Source organism: Hippoglossus hippoglossus, chromosome 20 (genome assembly GCF_009819705.1).
Source record: "Hippoglossus hippoglossus isolate fHipHip1 chromosome 20, fHipHip1.pri, whole genome shotgun sequence".
NCBI lineage: Eukaryota > Metazoa > Chordata > Actinopteri > Pleuronectiformes > Pleuronectidae > Hippoglossus > Hippoglossus hippoglossus.
This window is the reverse complement of record NC_047170.1, coordinates 7031384-7051044: the sequence shown is the minus strand read 5'-3', so window position 1 is coordinate 7051044 and position 19661 is coordinate 7031384. Positions and strand designations below refer to the sequence as shown.

Genomic DNA, 19661 nt, shown 5'->3' with positions numbered 1-19661 from the left:
AAACAACCTGTCAAACCAGTAAAGAAGTTCATCTACAGCGTGAACTTCTTCCTATTCATCATTGTCAACGAGTCAAGCTGTAAAAGCAGCTGAGGGACACCGACGGTAGCCTGCACGCTGCACTTTTATAACCACTCTGTTACAAAGATATTTAGGCCCTGGCTGCTCCACACTTGGCGGACTGTCAGAAGTGTTGGGGCGGCTGCTTAAAACACATAAATATGGAAGTCAGCACTTTTCGGGAGGCAGAACAGCTCCTTTGAGGAAGGAATATGTTGCAGGAGTAAATCTGGTGTCTGCTCTTTCGCTTCACAATCACACAAAGTACTCAAGGGGAAGAAAAGAAGGAAACCTGATGAAACCTGACTGCACAAAACTTAATCTCCCCAAGGCAATGCAGGGAAATCCTTTAAGTCCACTCTGCAGCAAAGAAAAGATAATGGAACCATTTAAAAGTTCTTTATTCATTTAAAAAAAATCTTTTTTCTTACAATGCAGCTGTTTTAGATAAATGTGTCTCGTGTCCTCATCACAACACGAATACACATTTTCACTTTCTTGCACGAAGCGTCTTTGACAAAGCAAACAGAAGTTTCAAGTTTCATTCAGTCCAAGACTTTAAAATGAGACCGTCATGGGCGGCCGTGTCAAAGTACTGCAATACAGCAAAGTCTCCTAAGATAGCTTTGAAAGAAAAAATCATCGACAGGTTTTGTTTGAGTGGATTTCAAAGCTAAACTGCATCTGCCGACTTTTTCTGGTCGACGTTTTCAGCCAACTCCAGCAGCCGCGGATATCTGAACGTCCTCTTCAGCCAAGAGTCTGGGATTCCCTGGAGACCGTTCTGAAAGCACCACACAAGTTTTTCATTTCAACCACATCAGCTCACCGTCAACCCAATCAAACACACATCCACGACTAAAGACGACAACAGGCAAAATGGTGAATTTTCATGTGCTGCTCTCACTTCCTGGCTCGAACCAAACGGCAGGGAAGCATGTGCCTCCCTGATGTGATTGAATATGATGATTAGTGTGTTACAACTGGTAAACAAAGAGTGGGAATCAAATTAGAACCCAGTTGGTGCACTACTGTAAAAGAAAAAAAACTCACAACTTTTTTGTGGTTAGTATTTGGTATTGTAGGTTGTGACATGCTAACATAATGTTTTTAATGACTGGCCTTTATAGACAATCTTAATATTTGTATGCTGATGTAACATTTTGATGTAAAATATAATAGAGTTTTTCCGGTTTGGGATCACTACAGGATAAAGGATCCATCCATCCATCCCTCCTTCCCTCCCTCCATTCATCTATCCATCCGTCCGAGGGTTTGCCTCGCAGCCCCACGCCCCCACAGTACCTGTGCCCCAAAACAGGCTCCTATGAAGGAGGCTCGGCTGGCGGTGCATCCCCCGCAGCGCATGGTGTCCCTGACTGCTTCATCCAGCTGGGTCAGCGTCAGGACTCCGTGAAGCGCTCCCTGGAACGCATCGGGCAACACTTGGACAACAACAGACTCAGAATCAGTAGAGCAGGGTGAGAAAAATGATACAGAAACAGATCAGAGGATCAAATCTGTTTAAGTTTGAGTTAGAAGTGTCCCATACAAAACTAGAATTGCACTCAGTAGAGCATATACATCTGCCAAGGCCCAACAGGCCCTTTAAATTAAAACAAGCCATATAGCTGGAGTCACTTTACGTTTCTCAGCTACACATTGGGGGTAGTTACAGGTTTCTAGCCATATTTGTTGATGCACAGTGGCTGAAAAAAGCCCTGCACCCCTCTGCCCTTTCATGGGAATCCATCCTGTAGCTGTTGCACGATCTTGCTAAATAACAGACAAATGCAGATGAAAAACATAACCTCCTCGGCGGAGGTAATAAAACCACCAGGCTGCATTTGAACAGATCTGGAGAGCAGATCTCTTCTTCATGTGCACATTAGGTGTCTCGGCCCCGTAAAACCTGATACGCTGACCTCAGCAGGGGAGGCGGGATGAAGAGGAAGGAGGAGGGAGTCCATTAAGTCAGGAGATCAAAAACCTCTACCTTAAGGAAGAGGCCACGTATGGCTGTGTGCCACGTAAACATGCTGCTACCACTGGCAGGACTCACCTCATGTGTTTGTGAACACAGCAGGTATGAGCTGCTGGGACGTCTTCCCCAGGTTCTCCTTCACCTGGTGGAGATGTGCTTTGGCAGAGATACAAGGAGAGAGATAAAGAAAAATACAAAAACAGAAATTGACTACATTATTTTACAGTTATTCTAGAAGAAGTGTAAATGCCATAAAAACACAGTAAATTACCTTTATTACCAGTATACCTTAAATTAAACAGAGACATAAACAGAAAATACAATAGATGAAAAAAGAAAATACTAAAAATAAAGTTGTACTCCCTGAATTAATATAACTGGATTATTAAATAGCTTAATGGTCTTGCATTTTTTATCCCTGTGGACAAGTCATTTTGATCTTTTACTGTAATTTGATGCTGTTGCTGCCAGACGTTTTCATGAATTTTGAGATGCCTGCTGTCGAAACACACACCAGCTGTCTTTTACATCTAAATTGAAACAGTATATTTTGTTAAAATGTTTTTAAAGATAAAAATGGTCCTGCACAGAGAGAGCTCCTTGTGTTTCTTCCACTTTTGCCCACATTTCCCATAAGACCTGCTGGTATATGAGCTTGGTGTTTTGTCCACCTCTCCCTCTGTTTGTTATAAGCAAGAATGAGAGAAGAATAAAAACAAACATATCATAGATCGTAAGACCTCACACAAAACCCACCCTGATGGAAGACATAACTTACACTCCAATAAAAAGCCTCAGATTTTGCCAAGAGATGGGAGGATGGATACCAGGCTCATCACGTTTGCTATCGTATTAATATGTCATTATCATTATTATTCATTATCATATTATATCATCATTATTGGGCTACAGAAAAGAGTCAATGACCTTCAGCTCACTTTTCTTTTCCTGTTACATGACAAACCAGATAAATAGATCTCCTTCAATCTCATTTGTTTGTTTGGCAGAAAAACAGAAATGCAAAAACAAGAGCTTTGGGCATTTTTTGCATTTACTGATAGAACAGTGTTAGTATGAAATGTGGAGAGAGCGTGGAGAAGACTTTCAGCAAAGGTCTGGATCAGGACCCAACCTGTGGCTGTTGCAGTTTGGCTCAAGTCTCCGAATGCGGAGCCCAACAGACGACAACTTCCAGGTTTAGAGGTCCTACCACGTTGAATGTTTTTATTTTGCAGTTAAGTATTGAGCTAAGAAATTCAGATTAAAGCAGCTTTAAAGACACATGTTCCTTACCGATGGCGGCCCGGTCCAGCTCCTGAGGGTTCTGTCTCTTTGGGTCATTCATCTGAGCCAGAACTGCGTCCAGAGCCTTGGGATCTGGACCATTCAGAATGAAATGCTCCAAAATCCTAATAAAGCCGGACAGACAAAGGGTTTGTCTCATTTCTAAACTGGATCACGCCGTGAGTTTCCACAGATTCAGACACAGCAGCTCTTTCACTTTCAGTGTAACTACTGTATTTTTGTTGTTGTTTGTGAGACAGCTGTCGCTCTTACCTCGCTGCGGCCAGAGTCACAGCCACACACATGTCGTCGTTCTGCGTGACCCGTGTGGCTTTCTCCACTTTCTCCAGCATCTCAGGCCGCCCGGCGAACATGGCGACCACTGGAGCCAGCTTAGTGACGCCGTCCATCTGACAGTCCACTTCACAGCCTCAGAAAACACACACATACGCAGACATTATGCAACAACCCCAAAACAAAACCACAATTTTAAGACGTGCGACTGCTCTCTTAAGGATTTCAGTAGGTGGATCACAGGACTATTCATAAGTATGGAGTCCAGGGAGTGACTTTAAATATTAGAAAAAATAAGGGAAAAGTGAGGAAAATTCAAATGAACTTGGTCTTGGCTTGTAAACATATATTTCAAATAATATCTAAATGCACAATATACAGTATATATGCAATCAGATGACTGATGATGATGATTGTCAGTTTTAATATTCCTAAGTTGTCAATTGGCACACTGAAGAATTGATATTTGGCCTGAACTTATATTGGTGCACAACAATTGCTCTTACAGCCAATAGGAGTTTGCTTCTTTCACAGTGCATCACAGATGTCCTCATGCTGAATTAAACCAAACACAGGAAATTTAATATTCTTAAAATACAGTCGAGTTGAGAGTTTAATTTGTGGCTTTTCCTTCATTTATAATTATGTGCAGTTTCTCCCAATAGCCAGGTGGAGGAGCAAGAGAAAAAAATTGATTAAATTGAGGAACTGCACTCATCTTAATGACTGAGCGTCTCTCACATCCAGATGTCAGGGCGTGACAGATGTGCTCATGTAGTTTTCATGTTCTGTTCTTATGGTCTGTACCAGTTTCCTCTTTGCCAGCGTCCACGTTTCTGAAGAAAGCCTTCAGGCTGCTGTTCTTCCACGGGCCATCGATGGGCAGCACGGCTTTGGGACCTGACAAAATGAAATAACAGATATTTTATGTTGAACTATTGACTGGTTTAACAGCCTCATCTGTATTGACAGATAGTATGGGGAGTGTGGCTGCAGGACCACATGGGACATTGAAGCTTCTCTTCTCTCTGCCTCTTCACTCATGAGGACTTTCACTGTCCACGATGATGACACAAGGCACACATAAAGCTGCCTGCAGTTTACTGCACCCAAAGGCGCCCTGTGCTGTTATGGCATTTTATGGCAGCACTGTATTTATATGGTATCCTGACAGTAAAAAATATCCACAGCGCTGGTCAGCAGCTTGGACAAGGAAGTCTGACTGTATGGAATATTTTTATGGAGAGGGAGTTTCCCACTGGCAGACCGGAAAATCATTCTGTTTCAGACCATTTTAGTCTTTAATACACTTTTTCGGTCTTCTTTGCTCCCCGCTGTGGGACTAATAAAGGATTATCCTATCTTATCTTAATACTCGGCATGTCATGTGGTTACATGGACAGGTACTGTACCTCCTTTCTTCCTGTAAGGGTCATTGAGAGGCAGGTCGTACACGGTTCCTGCACCAAAGAACTTGTAGATGCGCTTGGTCAAGTCGTCCACGTCGACATCTGCCAACACAGGATGCACTGTGTCAGAAATCAATCATGCAGCTTCACCAGCAGCATCGAACGTCACGCTGCCGGTTTCGCAACTGCCCCCAGATTCAGTAAAACATCCATAGAGCGCATTAGGCTCACTGAGATGGATGCTGTAGACGACTGTAACAGCCATAATTAAATAAGAGCAGGAAGACCGTCACTTTGTATGTTGATGTCTCTAAACACATTGTTTTAGAGGAAGGAGACAGGAAGAGGTTTGTGGTCTTCCAGGGCATAAAGAGGCAAAACCTGCCGCACATAGCGTGTGGGCAACTTCAGGCAATGATGCAACACTTCTGGCCTCCATATGGCCCGGACAAAATGGATGTGAACCTGAATTTGCTATGTGGTAAATTGTGAATCTGTCCCAAATAGTACAATACTAATTTGGGTTGACATGTGGTATTGCTATGGTTTTGTGGCCCAGATCTGGCAAACCAGAGTGGACCACCTTGGTGCCTCCATTCTATGTGGCATGTGGGCTGGATGTGGGATGGAGGCCAAACCTGGGCCACAACAATGTTGCTACATGGCCTATGTCTGTAGAGTTTGTTGAGGTGAGGAATGCAACACGAGGAAAAGACAAATGTTTGGAAGCAAGTCATCGATGGTTTCTCTTTCCTATCTTTATTCAAGAGCTTGGTCTTTCAGTTTGAGAGCAGGACTGATTTAAAAAAAAAACATTCTCATCAGTATAAATGCAACCCATAGACTGTATGACCTGCTCCCTTAAAGTGAGACCAAAGTATCTAGACCACCATCTAGTTTCTGGCTGCAGTATAGATACAACTTGCCTTCTCTATGTAAACACCTAAACACAACATCTATATACGACATGTACAGTGTCTGGGTGAATTTCAGTACCTCCACACTGACTCAGTGTCTCCAGCAGGACAAACGCCTGGTCTCCGTAGCAGGTCTGCTCTCCAGTTGTCCTGCGGTAGAAAGGGTTCGCTGACTGAGGCCTGAACTCGGGACACGGCTCCAGGTCAGACAGAACTTCCCTGAGCCTGTCTGCATTGTAGATCCAGTGCATGGGCTGGGCTGTAGGGGCGAGGGGCACGCACACACACACGCACACACACACACACACACACACACGCACACACACGCACACACACACGCACGCACGCACACACACGCACACACACACACACACACACACACAGAAGGAAATGGTGGAACATTCAATAGTTTTCTTTTCCTGATGTGTTTGACATGACCTACTGTACATACAGTCTGTCGATAGTAGATAGCATGGAGCGGGGGGGGGGGGGGGGGATTGTGAGTTATGCTGGAGCAGAATCATTGCTCCAAACAACAATAACATGTTAAGCTGTGTGTGAATGGATGAATGGAAAAAAACATAGGCTACTGTATAAATGTGTGCGTGAATGGATGGATGTCACCTGTAGTGTAAAATACTTTGAGTAGTTGTTAAGACTGGAGCAGTGCTGTATTAATGCCAGTGGTGGAGAACAATTTTTCCATTTATTTCTACTTTAACTTCAGTAAGAAATTTGAGTACTTCCTCCACTACTGATAAATGCAGTCATCTACATAATACAGACATCAGTGGTTTGGGGTGTGATGAGAATGATGTGTGGAAGGAAGTTAAACAAACGTTCCTCTTGGTTCATTCATGTTTGTCAGAGCAGCTACTGCAGAAACTCTGCTTTCATAACCGGTCGACATGACGACTTGTACAAGTTAAGGCCCCGCCCCTGTGCTTTATCAGCACGCACACATTTTGCTATAATGGTACTGATAATGTTTCTGGTCACGACTGAAGAAAACAATGACTAACGCTGCTGTGTAAAATTCATTGTGTATTCAAATTTACTGCACTGGAGCCTACATGAAGACTGAATGAGGCGGATTTGTCCTGTTGCTGTAATTAACTCAGTATGTATTGTTGTAGTATTGTAACTGAATACACAGTTTATCTTACCTGCTGCATCTGCCACTGCTGCCCCGATGATGGCCCCCGTGGCCCTCTCCGACACACTTAAGGCCATCTGCTTACACACACACACACACACACACACACACACACACACACACACACACACACACACACACACACACACACACACACACACACACACAAACTAATGAGCTAACACCTTTTCATCCTAAATTAAAACAAAAACGCTGTTGGCTAATTACAATAGCCGTAATTTTCATTAATGAAAACAAAGCTCATAATTGTGGTTGGAAATGGTTTTAAATGCTGTTCTCAGTGTTAAAATTGATAACAAAACTAATTAGTAATTGTGTTTTTCTATTCCATAATGAAATTCTTAGTGTGGAGTCAGTCTTGCCCTCCTCTTGCTCTAAGTCATTTATTTTGTTTCAGCTTAAAAATGTTACATAACAGCACATTTATTCAATGACCTTACATCTGGTAGAAAGATGAGATAATGTATTCTTCTCACAGAGGGAACATTTGGCTGTAATTTCATGCTTTCATACCTTGGAAGTCCTCAAAGTCCTCGAGTGCTGTCGAACAAAACGCAGACTTGTTTATCCTCAGCTCGGAGCCTCGTCTTCACCTTGTAACATCCACTTGAAAATGTTTTATAAAGCCGTGTCGGTTTCTTTGCGGGGTGGAGATGGGGGGTGGGCACCATCAGGCCTGTGATAAGCACACGCAGTGCCTTTTTGGAGGAGGCCCAGGAGGAGGTGAGAACACTGGACCAATTAGCAAAGTACCTTTTTAGGACATTTCAACAACAAAGTGTCAGGGGTAGATGGTGGGTCATTTTTGACACTGCAGCTTGAGACATGAGGTGACTTGACTTATGTTATGGGGTAGGAGTCATCAGACTGACTTCAGCTTTTGAAAGTTTGACTGTCAGGGCCTGTTTGATAAACCAACAAACAAATGGACAACGTTAGCTGTTGTCCAGCAGAAGTGCATCCAGATTTTAACTATCCATTGTCTTGTCAGTTGCTGATCAGTTAGGGACTGTGTAATGAAAACAGTTTGTCTGATTCCCTGTGTTTTATAAACCTGAATCACAGCAGTACAATCATTATTCTGTTCATAACAGTGTGTGAGGTTCCCCCCCTCAGCGTGATGTGAGCAAGATGGCCGCCGCGTGAATATGGTCAATAAAGAATCTTGACTCGAGCACCATCGTTCCGCAGCACCAGAGGGCAAATTACTGCACAATGAAGAATTCCCTCGGTCATTTTGATTGTCCGTGTTCTCCCCGCTCCACTGCCTCCACCGCCTCCACCCAGTCCCCAGCTGATCCCCCTCCAGCTCTGATGAAACCCTGCAAGGCCTGGCCAGCCTCCACTTATCCCCGGCCTCTCATGAGGATCCCAGCCCATTGATTTCTCTTCTGGCCTCCTAATCCAGCAAAACAGCGTGCTTTAAGGGCAGGGTCAGACAATCAATAGCTGTTAGATCACAATGAAGAGCAGCTGCTATGGTCTTCCTCGTTGTTACATGTGGGTGGTGGCTGTGGATTTGAATTCGAGTAAAAGACTGATGGTATTTATCCAAGTTCTACTCAAGAAAATCAAAAGTATTAATTGTCTTCATCTTGGCCTGTTGATGAACACATGGAACACTGAAATAAAAAGTCACAAGTACAGCTGAGAGATAATTCTTCCAGGGGCAGGACACAGAGCAGGGAGAAGACATGTCCTTCACAGAGAGGACACATGAGCTGCACAAACAGATCCGCTGCCTTCCCCCGGATCAAGTGACACAACTGGTGAGGGAGAAGCTCGGTAAATCACAGCCCAGCAGAGCTGCAGGGGGGTATTGATGGAGCGATGACAATGTGGGAGTGCATGTGAATATTATTTTTTGGGGAGGGGGAGGAGCTGATGAGATGTGTGGACAGTGGGAGGGACACGGCGGAGACGCCACTCTGGTAGCTGGTGCTAAATCTGGCAAAGTTCAGGTAACTCTCACCTGTTAGACAAGCTACAGCTGATAGGAAATCAAACAGAACGTTATTAACTAAACCGTTGGCGGTACGATCATTTTTATCCAGCACCATCTCCCTGGGGACGGCAAACGTCGGCCAGTTGTTCCTTTGATTTGCTCCAAACTGAAATATCTCACCACCTATTGTAATTAATACGTGTCCAACCATGCAAGTCAAGGTCCCCAGAGGATGAATCCCAATTACTTTTCCTCTTGCACCATCAACTGGTTCTCACATACAGTCTCAGTCTCTCAAACTGTCTCAGTAACTATTAAAGCGGACTGATGGACAATGTGTGGTTCAGACATTCATGTTCCCTTCTTCTTTGCACTAACTTGCATGCAGATGTTAGCATGTAGCTTAGCACTGCTGCTAGTAACCCCACAGAGCTCCCAGTGGGCCTGCACACTCTAATAGTTTTCTTTGAGCTGTGAGCAGCTCAGTTTCCTTTGTGCATTGCAATGTGGGAAGACAGTGTCTGCTGTCAGCATTCTTTATTCAGCCATTTTTCTAATGTTAACACACTTTATATTTATATTTATGTCACCTGACTCTGACATTTGAATTCTCACATTCAACCCCTCTGGAAAATTTCAGGAAAATGTCCAGACTTCGGTGTCTGAAAGCTGCAATACTCTGTGTTGACCCCTTAGAAGTAAGTTTGTAACACAGAGTAAATGCTGAGTCAAAGTCACTTGACTTTATATTTGGATGCACTTTTCCCTATGATATTAACAGGTTATAGTGATATAATATCAGCCCACAGTTTTATAATCTTACAATCTGGAATGCAACTATTCACATCAGCGCATCTTCATTTTCCAATGGCTGTTGTTACTTTGAGAAACATGACGTGCAATACATTCATATTTGAAGCTAATATGGCAAATATGTGAAAACAGGAGAAAAACAGGTGCTTTGAAGATCACAAAAATCTTAATCTTCTATTCTTCTGGAATTCTTTGCATTTCCTTAAACACACTGTGATGCAGTATCACATTTAAATCGTTTGCCCTCTTTTTCAGTGCTTGTTTTTCATTATCTTCACTGAACCAATCTTATTTGATCACTGAAGCACTTTAATAATGCGCTTTGGCATTGAAAAAGAACAGAACAAAATCCTGGCAGTGCGATCACATCTGCCATATGTGCCCAGACATAATCTTGGACGCTCACACGGTTGGTCGTTACTTTCCAGTGCTGGTCACATTCCAGATGAAGTAACCCAGATATGCGGCAAATCATTCTTCTGTGTATCGATGGGGTCCTGAAGGAGATTAGAGCAACTTTGGATGAGATAAGTTGGGGCCGTTCTGCGTTGATGCTATTTAAAAAATAATGAGTGAGCAGATCATGTATGTGTGGAACTGAAATGTTGTGATGGAGCATCCTCAGTCCTTGAGATCTTACTGTACATGCATGTGAGTATGTGTGTGTGTATTTGTGTGTGTGTGTGTGTGTGTGCCGTATCAATCGGAGGAATGCTCTTAATTACCATGGCCATCTTTCCAGTCCGGGAGAGGAAGCTGAAACAGGAGAAGGGTGCCGAGAGGTATGCCAGCGTCCGGCCACGAGCCACCTCTCCTGTCATCCATGCTATGCCAGCCATGGCATCCGGTGTGCAGCCAGCGCAGGACAAAGCTGGAGGCTCACACAGTGAACCGCACAAACTCAGGCCTTCCATTCCCTCACCAATCTTTGTGTGGACATACAAAACCCCACTCCGCTGACATCCGTCCAAATCCTCCGCACAAATATGGAGAGGAGAAGATGGAGAGTGAGGAATTCGGGATAACGCGAGTGTTTACAACCGCAAATGCTGGAGAGTAATCTTCACCGTATTGTTTGCACAGGCCTGTGTTCACTCACTGTATGTAAATGCGCTCAGAGTGATTCATTGACATACTTTCTTTGTATGCAGCTTTTTCTTTCCTTCCTCCGCACATCTTAAACTCTGTGGATCTTATTTCCATGTATAAAACAGAAACGAGTCTGGAAGGTTTACTTCTTCTCTCCCATCTTTTCTGCTCATACTTTATTCATGTATCTTCATGTGACACTGGTAATGGGATTAGCAGCACTCGGACTGTATAGGTAATTTTATTCATGTTCACATATTGGATTTCTGGTGCATATACGTTTCCTGTCTCGTGATGCATGCATTTTGCAATACAATTATAACGGCCTGCTTTTATCAGTTCAGTGTGTGATGCTATAATCACTGCTGATTTGTTGCACATCCGTGTTCATTATAATTATTTTAATTGATTTATTCGTTTTTCCATGTTATTCTTTTATCTTGTCATGTGAAGCACTGTAGGCTGCAATGATAAGAATGATATTATGATTTTTACTACTACTACTACTACTACTACTACTACTAATAAAATGTATTTCACTGACCCAAGGACCCCTTACAATATATCATAAATAAATAATTTAGGAATACAGCCCCTCTGGAGAATGTCCGCAGGATCTCCAGAGTTCAGTTCATATCCGAAAGCAGCTAAGTTAAGTTGAGTTGAGTCTATTTATTCAACAGTCTTTCTGTAATCTGTAAAAAAAAAAAAATCAATAAAAACTTCTTTGAAAACTGTCACCTGGCATTGGCCCACATCCTTTCTAATGAAGCACTGGGCTCCAGCAGCTCATTCATTCTTTTCAGCCAATCCCAGCCGTACACACCTTGAGCCAATCACATTTAAGCTGTCAAAGCTTAGTTCAGTACCGTAACTGTCCCGCCCTCATCCCTGCACCACTTCAACGCTTCATACTCAAGTCATCTCCCTTCAAAGCAGCCAATCAGAGGCCTTCATGAGACGTCCCAACTTCGTGCTCTGTCCCTCGTCGCCACCACCAGGGTCAAGCCCAGGGGAAGTCTCCTTTGATCCAAAGCCCCTAATTCATATGTTAGAGATTTGTTAATGCTTGATACTTTGAAAATGTAGTCAATTTTAGAATGTATGTCTCAGAGTGTTGTAACTTCAGGGAATAAACCAAAAAGTCAGTGAGCGGCTGAGGTCGGGCCTGAGTTATTGTGTCTGACGTGCTCAGAAAGAGAAGAAAACAAAAAAAAAAGATATTCACATCATCAGTGAAGTGCTGTCAACCAAAATGTGTCAGCCCCCTTTATTCACACACCACACACAGGTGAGCTAGTGTTGAAATTAACTTTGAGTTAACTTTGAGTTATCATCACCCACGTGCACATGACCCAGTGTATTAAAAGAAACATAACAAATAACAATACCAGACCATAAAAAACCACATATAATAATAATCTAATACTAATCCAATAAATACAAAAGGGACAACATTCATTGCTACAAAATATTGTCAGTAACATAAAACCTCTGGTTCTCAAATTAAAAAGGCAAACTGGTCTGTGTTATTTAAAATCATTCACAGTAATGATCACATAGTACATGTGTCTACGTGTTGCTTCTCATTAGACCTGATACTTTCAATTGATGTAAAAACAGAAGTAGGGTTTTCTTCTCCTAATCTGCCTGAAAATGAAAAAAGGCTTAATGGCACCTGATTGGTCTCTTTCCTCTTCGGGAGGAATAAGGAAACAGTATAGGGTTGAAATATGCAAACTCTCTGACACAGGTCAACAACAACAATTCAACATCCCTTTCTTTTCAATGAGGAAGCACAACAATGTTAAAATGCAGCTACACTTCAGGCCTCCACAGAACCAACAAACCCAAAATAACCATGAGGCAAATCAGAAGAGCAGCCTCTTGTCATCAGTCCATGAGAGGAAAATTCAAATGTTTTTAAACCAGAACGGTTACTGCACCCAAAACCTCCTGAGTGTGTGCAGCTAACTCACATCTGCTCTTACACACCATTTCCTCCACAAATGATTCACTCATGCAAATAAAAGGTCAGGAACATCCAAGATGCATCACAGCAACAAGAACATGCAGCCACACATGAACATATGAATGTGAAATAGATTACTTATTAAATACAAATTCTAAGTGTCATATAACTTTTCATGTAATAACACTGTAGCTGATCAAATGTAACACACTGACTGAGACACAGTCAGTGTGTTGTGGTTCATATGTGCAGTAAACATTTTGTGGAAAATTGAACATAATAGTCACAGAGAGATGCACAAACCAAGAGATTATTTTTTCACCCCCATCAGTTTGTTTGTGAACAAAATTATACAAAAACCTACTGGACTTTTTAATTTCATGAATTTTCAGTGGTCAAAGAAAGAACTTATTAAATTTTGTTGATTGATCTGGATCAGGGAGGATCCAAGATATATATTTTTTTCACTTCTTTAACATTGTGAGGTAGGGCGTTTTTCAACTTTTTAATTGATTTCTCAGAGAAAAATAATCCAGGCATGTTTAGGAGACTGATATTTATGAGTTAGGGCAATTTGGTGCAGATCCAAACAAAAATGAGGAATCTAGTGAATTTCATTGGGCCTTGGCAGCAGAGGCATGTGCTCTATTGAGTGCCATTAGACCTGCCTACTGACATCCGATACGATGAGATACGATAAGATAAGACATGATGAAATATGACATCAAACAATATGATGCAATAAGATACGATGTGACATGATGATACATTACGATGCGATGCAATTTGTTATGATAAGATATGATGCGACACGATATGATACGATGCGATATGATAAGATAAGATAAGATACAACAAGATATAGGATATGATAATAAGATAGTCCTGTATTACTCCCTCTATAGGGGAATACACTGTGTTACAGCAGCAAAGAGTGAATGGTGAAATATACACTCCGTACAAACTCAAGGAACTTTAATTAAATAGAAATATGTACAATGTAAACAAAATATATACAGTTTAACAGTATTGCTGGTGTATGAAATTGAAATTGCACGGATAAAAAAAGATGATTAATCCCTTGAAAACCAGAGTGAGATAGAGTTATGACTGAAAATAAGTAGCTTTCTGTCACATAATTAAAATGTGTGGAATAATCTCAGAAACATGCTCGATCACTAATTGATCATTAATTGATTGGTGTTACCACTACAGTTGGTGCTACTATGCAGGTGGGAGGTCTGTAATCTGCAAAAAGAGAAAACATGATTTTTAATAAGTGCTGATTCATTTCCTAAGATTCTTTTTTGAATGTGCAGTAGAAAGTGTTCAGTCGGTGACAGCAGCACACGTGCAGCCGGTGGGTGGCAGGCGGAAGAGGTGAGGAACAGGGCGAGGGGGAGGGAAGAGAGAGAGAGAGGGAGGGAGGGAGAGAGAGAGAGAGAGAGAGAGAGAGGAACAGAGCAGGGTGCGCTCCATCCACAGCCTCACTACACCGGAGTGTCATCCACAGAGCGGCCGCCTGCCTCTGCTCCTCCACCGGCTTCCCACAGCGAGCGGAACGGGCATGGGCTCGGTGTGAAGACGCGCCGTCGAGCTGTCACCCTGCGTAAAAGGACAAACCAGAAACCCTCCCTTTACGCACGCATGAACTCAGAATAATGATGGAGTACTGGAAGCAATGCGCGCTGTGGCTGATCAACTGCAAGGTGCTCCCCGCCAACCACCGGGTGACATGGGAGTCCGCTCAGGTGTTCGACCTGGCGCAGACGCTGCGGGACGGAGTCCTGCTGTGCCATCTGCTCAACAACCTGAGGGCGCAGGCCATCAACCTGAAGGAGATCAACCTCAGACCGCAGATGTCACAGGTGAGAGGAAAGACGCGCACACACGAAGGAAAAAAAAAAACCTCGCTTCGAAACTACAACCCCCGATGCAGTGCGGAACCAGACCTCGTTGGGATTATTCCAGTTTACAGTATATCTTGCTTTTCTGCAAACCCGCATTGTTGCTACAACACCAGTGAATGTCAGTATGAACGATAATAGTCATATTTTGAATTCGGGATGATAATAGCCACTAATTAGTCATTCGTTTGAAGAAGTTTCAACTTTTTAAAATCTTGGATCCGCCGCTCGTTGCAGCTCCCACCCTGTATTCAGAGGGCGGAAAACCACACTAATAAGGTGGCAACAAATGATAATCTTTGACATTTTAGTCACTCAAGTCCGTGCTTGTGTACGGAATACATGCCGAAGAAGCGCAGTGCTCCTTGCCTCTACGTACAGCTCTTTATTACTGTTTCATCACCTACGTTTTTATCATAGTGATCAAGTAAACACAAAACTGCGAAATAATTAAAGGGAATTTGGTAGCCACCCAACCGGACCTGCTGGTGCTGCGTAAAGTTACACTGTGAATGGTATGAATCTAACACATATTCTTTAAGTTTACTTTCTCAAAACAGCAAACTTGGAGTAACTGTTACTGTTGGGCAACACTGGACCGTTATGTACACAGGTCTCCTCAGTCTGCCCCCTATAGGTGATGAAGACACAGTGGATGAAGGCTTAGTGACAATAATAACAGTTTGTTATGGGCTCACTGAGCAGAGAAGTGGATTCATCTCACAGGATTAATAACATGTATAAGTAATAACACATTTTATTACATTGCCTTTTTTTATTGGGGTGAAAACATATAAGGTGGATGGATGGATGGATGGATAGATGGATGGAAGGATGGATGGGTGGATGGATGGATGGATAGATGGATGGATGGAGGGAGGGCTGTGACCACATGGCTCCTGTTTGTCAGAGACCATCTGCTTCAGTAAGAGGACAGCCGGAGCCACGACCAGATTAATATTCACCTTCATAACAGTGAATCTGCCTCGGTGACAACACAGTGAGGTAGACGCTCACCCACTGAGCCTGCAGACCTGCTATAGGAAAATTAATAACACACACACACACACACACACACACACACACACACACACACACACACACACACACACACACACACACACACACACACACACACACTGCAGTAACATAATGTAATGGATGCCCTAAACCTTTCATCTGATCCAAAACAGGTGATTAAGGCTTCAATATTAGTCCCATGTTGTACTGGGCGGGGGTTGGGGGAGTGGGCCTTGTTTCCTGGAAAAAAACAACGACACTCCAAACTCAATGTCACAGTCGTGCGGTCAATATGATGCGCTGCCGCCGCTCTCTAACAGTGGAGGTGGACAGTTGGAACAGAAAAGCAGAGAGGGTTTTAATGTCATCAGTAGGAGTGGAAATCAACCGTCTGAGGATCTGCTTACCCGGAGACCTCGGAGAAAACCAGATTGGGGCTGTAAGAGGAGCTGAACAGTCCATTTACGATCAGAAGTTGTGCTAGAACCAATAGGATTACTAACAGAGAGGCATCAATAGTTCAGTGTTTGCTGTCAGCCAGTTGACATAATGACACAATGTGTAGAAGGGTGCTCAGTGGCTGGCCTGGGTTATTTATAGGCGCAGTTTGTTTTATGCATGGCTGGGTGGACTTACTCACTCTGAGCCAGTGATGAAACTCCATTCAGAGGCAAATTAGCAGAAGGTTTATGCACAAAACCATGTATTTACAAAGTGCATATGAGGATATGCTGTACTCAGGGACTACTTTAATGCTACTGACTGATCACTACAGTGTTTTGGGACTGCATTTCCCATGGTCCACCTGTCTATTAGAGAGTAATGGGAAATTATGAATAATGAGTTCTTATCCCTGTCCGCACTCACACACACCTGAAAACGCATATCACGTGACCACTCACGTACACTGGGCATGTGTGTGCTGGTGTACACAGGAAGGATTTGGTTTTAAAATGCAGAATTTAACTGCACCACAGCGGTCAGCGAAAACTAATAAGTTGCGCTGGTAGCCGAGGCCGATGCCAGTTGTTTTCTGTGAGAGTCATGTGATAGGAGCCTGACGAATCAGCGAAGGCTACACGGTGATCGGAAAGACCCAATCAGCAAGCAGTTGTGAGCGTGTTCGTCATAGTTTCCAAACATCTCCATTTCTTCCCGTCCAGACTAAAACTCAGAGTTGTAAAACTAGCGGCAGCAGCATTTAGAAACCTCTCCGTTTCAGCAGCTCTAAAACGCTGCAGCATAGTTGATGGTGTGGATTTAGCCTGAGTTTCTTTGGTGGTTCTCATTTCTTTGCCAGAGGAACCATGGTGGTGGTGAAAAGCAGCTTCTGTGCTTTGTGTGAAGTATATTACTTCCTGTTCACCAGAGGAAAACCTAGCACTATCCCACGATGAACACTCGTGACCCGCCTGTAGGTTCGAAATAGATCTTCTCCACTTTACATGTGGGTCAGTAGATCACGACTCGTGTCTTCCCCTTTCTCACACATTCCCACCACGTGCGTCTGGATACCACCTCCCTCTACTTGCACATCCCTGGATGCAAGGACACCCCCCCCTCCCGGCAACTTTCCTCCCTCTGTCCCCCCCAAAGTTACATTTACATAACTGAGGGTGGAGTTGCTTCCCCTCCTGCATAATTCATGAGGACCGTGGCAGCTACTTTATCATTGGCCAGTGCTAACACATGGGACTCCACTGTGGCCTCACCCATGGGACCCATGAGACGGAGAGACAAAGGCAGTGAAAGGACGGGGGGGGGGGGCTACAAAGAGCCTGTCCTCCCCAGCAGACACCTCTCTGAGGACATAAAGGGCCCTGAAGGGTTGGTGCACTGTGCTGCGGTTATAGCTGCGTAATTAAAGCACATTGCATCAGAAGCTCTGGAGGGTCCACATGTGTGATGTTGGCTGCTTCTCATTCTGTTGCAGTAATTGTGTGTATAAGGTGATTTGTATGAAGCTCAGGGAACAAAGAGCTGGCGACAGGATGCAGGATGAAAAGGCAGTGATATTAGAAGGCGGAGAAGCTGGGACGAGTCTATTTACTAATGAAATTAGTTGATTTGTGTTGTAGCGTCCTTTCCGGTGACAGACGAGGAAATATGGAAGTGCACCAAACGCAGCCCCGCGCTGTTTACTCTGTGCATGTCCGCATGAAATTGCGAAGTTTACGACGTTGGAGACAAAGAGCTCAGAGATCCAGCGAAGATCAGCGTAAAGCAACATGTTCACCCTCTTTGATCGTCGCTTTACAGGCCTGTAATGAACCAATTACACAGTCTAGACAAAGCTCGACCACAGCAACTGCTGCTTTCTGCCTCTACCGGAGGAAAACGCCACATAATCAGTGGCTGTTTTTGTCCGGTTCTGTGCAAAAATCGGTGGCTTCGCATTAAGAGGAACATGGAGCGCGCACTCTCTCCATCCTTCTTCTTCTTGGAACATGTGGGTCGATGTTGCGGTGAATCCTACTTTGTGTTGAAGGGACTGCACTTTTAGGGTGTGCTAAAATAAACCAAGAATGATGCATCTATTTAAAACGCATACAGCTGCTCCTGTTGTGTGTGCTTGTGTTGTGGGTCGATTTTTTTTTATATATTGATTCAAAACACAAACCTTGAAAATAAAGAAAAAAAACAGACTCAGAATGAGGACAGCGGCTGCAAATCTTTCGCACAACACGCACAGGAAATCAGGAAATGGAATAGAGGAAGGAAGTGAAACTCAACATGCGCTTGATCGAGCTCAGACCAAAGCACTGAGATGTCAGACACAATGAAGAGAAAAAGCCGCCTCTCTCTTCACTCTGTGCCTCATGGAGTCGGCTTCAAAGACTCAGAGGCCCATTCCTCATTTTCGGAAAGAGAAAGTCAGAGCGTTATTAACGAGCGTCGACGGAGCACGTCTGCACAGAGAGGAGCAGGGAAATGTTACACCAACACAGAGAGGCCATGACAGCTATTGATGCACATATGAATATGTTTATTTCAACGTGACAGATCAGTTTTTAATTTAACTAGCGCAGCGCTCATGTCCTTTATGGCAGTAGTTAAGTAGCCAAGGCAACTCACAGACCAACTGCATGTGTTGTGAATCATCTCACGTGTCGCCAATCGAATCCGAGAGTGAGAAGTGAGTCAGAGAAAAGTTTGAAAATTAAAGCTGTTAAGTTGTGTTGAAATTGTTATTTGAAGAGGAAAAGAGGAAACTTAATTTGCACATTTTAAAACTGACAATAAATATTCCTAAAATAGTACTGCTTCATAGTTTCTTTGAGTTGTCAGTTGTCGACTACACACAGACGATGATACGTCTAATATTCTAATATGAGCACACCTCTGACTTTTCCTCGAGTACCTCTGGTCTAGAGCATATTTGAATCCATGCAGATGAGAAGCTGTCATCACGTGAGAAGGCGAGTGCAACATCACAAGATGTCATAGAACTTTCACAACTCTAAGTCGATTCTTCACTGATAATAACACAGGTCAGACACAGGTTTACAGCGGCTGCGGCGACTCAACACTGACCCGAACATGACTTCAGGCGAGCTCGACAAACGTGTGAAATTTGTACGCACAGCAAACTCAGAGAAAAACTATCACACATTATACATGGCATGTATGTATATTTCATCAAGCAGAGACGTTTGGTCCTGTGGTGTCAAGCAGCGAAGAGAAAAGCAGCGCTCACACATTGAAGTCTCGGAACAGCGGGCTTCAAAGGCTCGTCGCTCGCAAAGACAGAAAATGTTAGAGCGAGACAGCGTGGGAGAAAGAGAGCCAC

At 43.5% G+C, this 19661-nt stretch overlaps 1 protein-coding gene and 1 pseudogene across 2 annotated transcripts in view; one reads left to right on the top strand and one right to left on the bottom strand.

Moving 5' to 3' along the window:
- Positions 1-446: 446 nt before the first annotated feature.
- On the bottom strand, positions 447-7793 carry LOC117753855 (annotated as a pseudogene).
- Positions 7794-14369: 6576 nt separating this feature from the next.
- Positions 14370-19661, top strand: part of LOC117753823 (guanine nucleotide exchange factor VAV3) — an 85151-nt gene continuing 79859 nt past the window's right edge. The window contains exon 1 of one of the 2 annotated variants that reach the window (XM_034572235.1): positions 14370-14812. In XM_034572235.1, the coding sequence (XP_034428126.1) occupies positions 14606-14812 (207 nt within the window). In that variant the 5' untranslated portion in view covers positions 14370-14605. The remainder of the gene's footprint in view (positions 14813-19661) is intronic. The other variant, XM_034572236.1, reaches the window with a different exon arrangement.